This window comes from Anopheles cruzii, chromosome 2 (genome assembly GCF_943734635.1).
Source record: "Anopheles cruzii chromosome 2, idAnoCruzAS_RS32_06, whole genome shotgun sequence".
Classification (NCBI taxonomy): domain Eukaryota; kingdom Metazoa; phylum Arthropoda; class Insecta; order Diptera; family Culicidae; genus Anopheles; species Anopheles cruzii.
The window spans coordinates 55969245-55975025 of record NC_069144.1 but is presented as its reverse complement, the minus strand read 5'-3'; the positions used below and the strand labels follow the sequence as shown (position 1 = coordinate 55975025).

The 5781-nt window shown below is 58.8% G+C and overlaps 1 protein-coding gene across 1 annotated transcript; it reads right to left on the bottom strand.

Moving 5' to 3' along the window:
* Nucleotides 1-254: 254 nt before the first annotated feature.
* Nucleotides 255-5149, bottom strand: LOC128267034 (DE-cadherin). Its single transcript, XM_053003825.1, has one exon. The coding sequence runs from the start codon at nt 5147-5149 to the stop codon at nt 461-463; it is 4689 nt and encodes a 1562-aa protein (XP_052859785.1). The 3' UTR covers nt 255-460.
* Nucleotides 5150-5781: the final 632 nt, after the last annotated feature.

Genomic DNA, 5781 nt, shown 5'->3' with positions numbered 1-5781 from the left:
ATGCTTCCCCCGTTTACAGTCCAAGGATTAGGGGGCGCTGCTCTATGTGGAGGCTACGCCGAATGTTCCGATTGTTCCGACGCGTGGAAAACGCTCTACTTCGCTACGCTTTGCGAAGCCTTTTCTCAAGGGCAAGGGTTCCCTCCGTTAGTTACAACCTACTTCGGGCGGGGTTCTGCTGTGTGGCTCGCGCGTCTTTGGCTATCGCCAGCGGCAAGGACCTTCTCAATTCTCTTGTGCACCACAAGCCCTACCTCTCCCGGTCATGATTCTTATGGTCCTGGAGAACCACCTTCCCTCTGTGTCGCACCCCCCTTTATAACATGTGTATGAGCGCGCGCGCGCGTGTGTGAATGTGACTGTGTGTTACACTTTTCTAAAGATCACAAATCATTACTTGCTAATCGGCTCGCGTCCGCTGTCTATCTCACTCTCTTGTCTCTCTCTCGGCGATACCTCATCATATCCGCCAGCCCTCGTCATCGTTCGAGTTCGAGTCCGAGTCGGACGGTTCCTCACCGTACATGTCGGCCAGTTTGCGGAACCGCGGACCAAAGTTGGACAGATAATTAAACTTCAGATCGCCCTCGTCCGTGCAGGAAGCCAAACTCGAGAGCGATCCCGTACTGTTGCCATCCCCCTCGTACGCGTAGTGCCGCACGTCATCGATCGGATACGCGTCCGCATCCCGGTCGCACGCATCCTTCTTGTCGGTCAGGAACGCCCCAATGTCGGGCATCTCACCCGCCGACACCTCCTGTTGGCGCCGATCGTTCGTCGTCGTGCCGTACGGTTTGTCCACGTAGATCGGCGGAGCCTGCAGCACCGTCAGGTCGTACTCGGCATCCCGCTCACCACCACCTTCCTCCTCGTAGTTGATAATCGTCTCGCGGATATCGTCCATGTCCTTCTCGTGCCACCCGTCCTGGTGCTTCTTGTGCACCACCACCGCCAGCAGCAACACCAGCAGCACCACGATGCAGGCAATGATCGCGATCAGGAAGTACGAGTCGATGCCGAACGAAACGGCGACGGCCACCGACCGGTGGCAGCCCGGATCGACGTTCTTCGACAGGCTCGGCATGCCCAGGTTGTACGTCCGGTCGTTGATCGTCAGATTGCGCAGGCACCCGCTAAAGCCCTGCGTCTGCGGGACGTACGTCCAGTTGTACAGTGCGCCCAGGTACTCGAGGTTCACGAGCGCTCCGCCCAGCTGGAGCGGCGCGTTCACGTTCAGGAACCGGTTGGGACCGCGGGGTGCGTCCAGGCTCATGCACGTCGACAGCTTGCAGTTGTCGACGATCATCTCGACCGTTTGTGGCTGCAGCACGAGCTCAACGGTGAACGGTTTGCCCTGGGGGAAGCGATGCCGGTGCTCAATTCGGATCGTACCCGAACCGTAGTCCAGCAGCAGCACCGGAAGACCCTTAACGAGCTCGAGTGCCAAGAAGTCCTGCACCGGGAGGCGCGGATTGTACCCGAGTGGCCCGATATAAAGCACCAGACCGTCCTCCTGCTGCGGCGAAAGCTCCAGCGAGATGCGCGTATGGTTACACGGACTGATCGGTGGATACAGGGCGTACCCGCTGCCGTAGAACCCGATGCTCAGCATCTCGCAGCGTGGCCCCTCGAACCCATCCAGACAGGAGCACCGATCGTTCACCAGGTAACCCCCGTTCAGGCAGCCGCTGTCCGGGGCCGCCGCGTCGCAAACGCACTCGGCCTGCACGAACGCATTCACGCCGACGAACGAGCTCGTGTTGGTGTAGACGGCGATCGGAACGTTCGATTTGTAGAGCGTGTTCTTGCACGACAGCTCACAGTTGCGGCCCTCCTCGATGCACTCGTCGATGCCGACGAGCAGGATCGGGTAGCCCACCTGTTGCTCGAGATCCGCCAGCTTGTAGCCCAGCTCGCCGTTCAGGCGCTCCGGCGCATAGTACGGGCTGCCGTGGGCCGAGAAGCGCACGTCCAGGAACGTCCCGTTGGCACCGTCCCGCTTGAGCACCGTAAACACGTCCACATTGTCGCGGCTCACGTTGAACGCACTGGCGATCGCATTCTGCAGCCGATCTTTCGGCGTCGTCGAGTGACCCGGCGTCCGCGACACGAACGCTTCGGCCGACACATTGTGGAACCGGATCGAGCCGCTCCGATCGACAGCCTCCTCCGGGATCTCCTTCACCGTCACGGTCACCTTCGACGTGACGCTGTGCCGCGGGAAGTGATTCGACTGTTCGTGCACCACAAAATGCAGCTCGTAGTCGCCACCGCGCGTCCCCTGCAGCATCGTCAGCATACCGGTGCCCCGGTTCAGGTCAAAGTTTACCGCTCCAGCCCCATCCTGGTCGCCCCACTCGAACGTCTTATCCGGCAGATCCCAATCGTCCGGATCGTCCACGTACACCCGGCCAATCTCCGTGTTCGGTGACTCGCCCTTGTAGTTGTACACAAAGATCCGGCTCTCGCCCGCCTGCATCGGATTGTCGTTCTCGTCGCCCACCACCAGATGCAGGATGCTCACGTCGCTCATCGGTTCCTCGCCCGAGTCACGGATCCGGATCGGCACAAAGTACTCCTTCTGCTCCTCGCGATCAAACTCCACCAGCGCGTACAGCTCGTCGTCCTGCACCCGGAACCGCTCCCGTATGTCCTGCGGAGCGTTCGGATCGATGCTGAAGAAAAACGGTGGCCCATTCTGAGCCTCGTCCACGTCGTCCGCCGTCAGCTTCACGATCATCCCCGGCTCGCGGTTCTCGTACCACACCACAGGCATCGCGTTCGAGAGGCGCGGCGCATTATCGTTGATGTCCTCCAGGATGATGTTGACCGTGGCCGGTGTCTTCTTGCCCGCCCCGTCCTCGTCCGTGGCCGTGATGATAAACTGCCAGCTCTTGAAACCGTGCGGCGGGTCACGGTCGAGAGCCTTGCGTAACCGCAGGCACCCGGCATCGTCGATCGCCAGACGATCCTCTTGCTCTTTCACGAACGAGTACTTGATGTGTTGCGGCTCGTCCCGGTTCTCGATGTCCGGATCGTACGCCTTCAGGATCATCACACAGCCGGCCGGGATCGACTCCTCCTCGATCGTCACGTTGCGCAGATCGATGAAGCGCGGCGGATTGTCGTTCACGTTTTCGATCTTGATCGACACGGTCGCGTTGTCCTGGAAAATGCCGTCGTCCGCCTGCACGATCAGCATGTACTCGCGGATCGTTTCGTAATCGAGCCGGCTGTTCACCGAGATGCGGCCCGTGTTTTCGTCGATCTTGAACGCGTCGCCCACGTTGCCCGAGATGATGCTGTACGTGATGAGTGACGCCGTGTCCTGATCCTGCGCCAGCACCTCAATCACCACCGTGTTGATGTTCGCGTCCTCCGGCACGTTCTCCGCCACAAAGTGCTCCTTCACGAACTTGGGCTCGTGATCGTTTTTGTCCGAAATCTTGATGATGAACAGCTGCGAAATGCTGTTCGGTTTGCCGTTCCGGTACAGCGCCGACGGTGAGTTGTCCTCCGCGACCACCTTCAGGTGGTACGTGTCCTGTGCCTCCCGATCGAACTCCACCAGCGACGTAATGTTGCCGGTCCGGCTGTCGATGTGGAAAAAGTGTTGCCGCTCGTCGTCGAACCGGTACGAAACGATGTTGTTCGCCGGCGTCCCGTCCAGATCGTAAGCCCGCACCTGCATCACGGGCGTACCGGGTGGCTCGTCTTCCGGTATCGTGCCCGACGTGACCTCCGTGAACACCGGGATGATGTCGTTCTCGTCCAGCACCTTGATCTTCAGCACCGTTTCGGCGACCAAATCGTGCGAATTTTTCATGCTCACCGTCAGCGTGTACTCCGTGACCGTTTCGTAGTCGAGCGTCTTGCCCAGCTTGATCGTGGCCGTGTTGCCGTTCTGTTCCAGCAGGAACGTGTTCTTCGAGTTGGTCTGCTCGGCGCGGCCCTGTATCAGCTCGAACACCACTTCCGGCTTCTCCGGGATGTTGGATTCCGCCTCGAACTCGGCCAGCGACTCGGTGTAATTTTTGAACGTCTCGTTCAGCACGATCGGCGTCAGCTGCACCTTGGTGAAGTACGGTGGCAACTTGTTCGACTCGACGACCCGCACCTTCACCTCGACCTCCGCGTCCTGGGCCGCTTCCTCCTGCTGATCAACGTTGTATGCCCGCACGTAGATCAGGTAGTACTGTCCCGGGCTGCGATCGACCGGTTTCGTCAGCGTAAGCAACCCATTATTTTCGTTGATCCGGAAGTAGCTGCTGTCCGACTTTTGGGGCACAATTTCGTACTTGATGATACTGTTGTCCCCATCGTCCATATCCGTCGCCGAGATGGTGGCCACCCGCAGGTTCGCCTTCATGTCCTTCGTCACCGATTCCTCGTAGCGCACCTTGTCGAACACCGGCGGATTATCGTTGATGTCCAGAATCGTCACCTTCAACGTGCACACGTCGTCGAGCCGCGGACGGCCATTGTCCGTCGCCCGTACCGTGATGTAGATTTCCTTCTCGCGGATCGGCTCGTCACGGTCGAAGATGTGGGCCGTCGTTATCTCGCCCGTACTCTTGTCGATCCGGAACCGGGCCCGTTCGCCCACGGTCGTCACGAAGCTGTACTCGATCGACTGGCGCCGATCCGGATCGGTGGCCGTCACACGGATCACCGGCGTACCGACCGGTTGCTCTTCCTTCAGCATCGGTTTGTAGTTTTCACACTCCACGAAGCTTGGCTTACGGTTGTCCCGCAGGTAGTCGATACCGCCCGGCCCGACCGGGGACGATGAAAACCCACCGGCAGCGCTACTGCTGTACGACGATTCTCGCGATACGGACCCACTGTTCGATCCATCCGCACCACCGTTCAGTGTGTTGTCCGCTTCGTACAGGGTGCTGAAAGGGCTTCGCTTCGAGCGGGCGCCCAACACTTCGCGCTGATAACGGTCCAGTCTGCTAACGGCCGCAAAAGCACCTAACCTCGTCCGTTCGTCACCAAGATGCTGCCGTGAAGAAGAGACTTCATTGTAGGCACTACTAACGCTGCTGCTGTCACGGGTCGCTGCTGGCACAACGTGGCCCCAGACGGACAGGACCACCAGCAGCAGAAAGGCCGACCTCGAGGTTCTCGTCCACCGCCGAGCCATTCCAGAGGCGGGTTTGATTGTCATGTTTGTTTTTAGCCGTCGTCCGGCTTCGAGGGAGGATGCGTTACCCCCAATCGGCACACAATTGCACCGAAGGATGTCCTATATCTCCTTTACACGCTCGTCGATCGAAGGTTACTTAGTGACCACCATAGGCGCTTTGGTTCGCTACGTGAATCCTGATCCGGTGCATCGGTCGCCCTTGCTGATGCATCGAAGAGTTGAGTAGGTGTTGTCCACCGGCAGACTTCGACCGGTACTGTTCGCTCTCTATCTCTCTCTCTTTTTCTCTCCCCTAGGCTTGCTGGTCACGATAAGCCACCGAGGGCCGATAACGCTGTCGATTTCGTACCTTCCCCGATGGAGCACCGAAGTATGGCAGCAGCAGAAAATGGTCGATTACCGGGCTTCTGGGTAACCAAACGCACACCAATCTATGAAATGGAATAGGAAAAAGGAAAGGATAAAATAGGCGTTAGAAGACTAACCATACACAAACCGAGCCAACGGTAGAAAGTTTCGATTCAACCCCTTTGCGGGTTGATAAGCAGACACAACCGCAAACATGTTACGATTACACCGGCCACAGGAAATGGATCGCACGCCGGAGATTCTCATGGCATGAGTGTGTG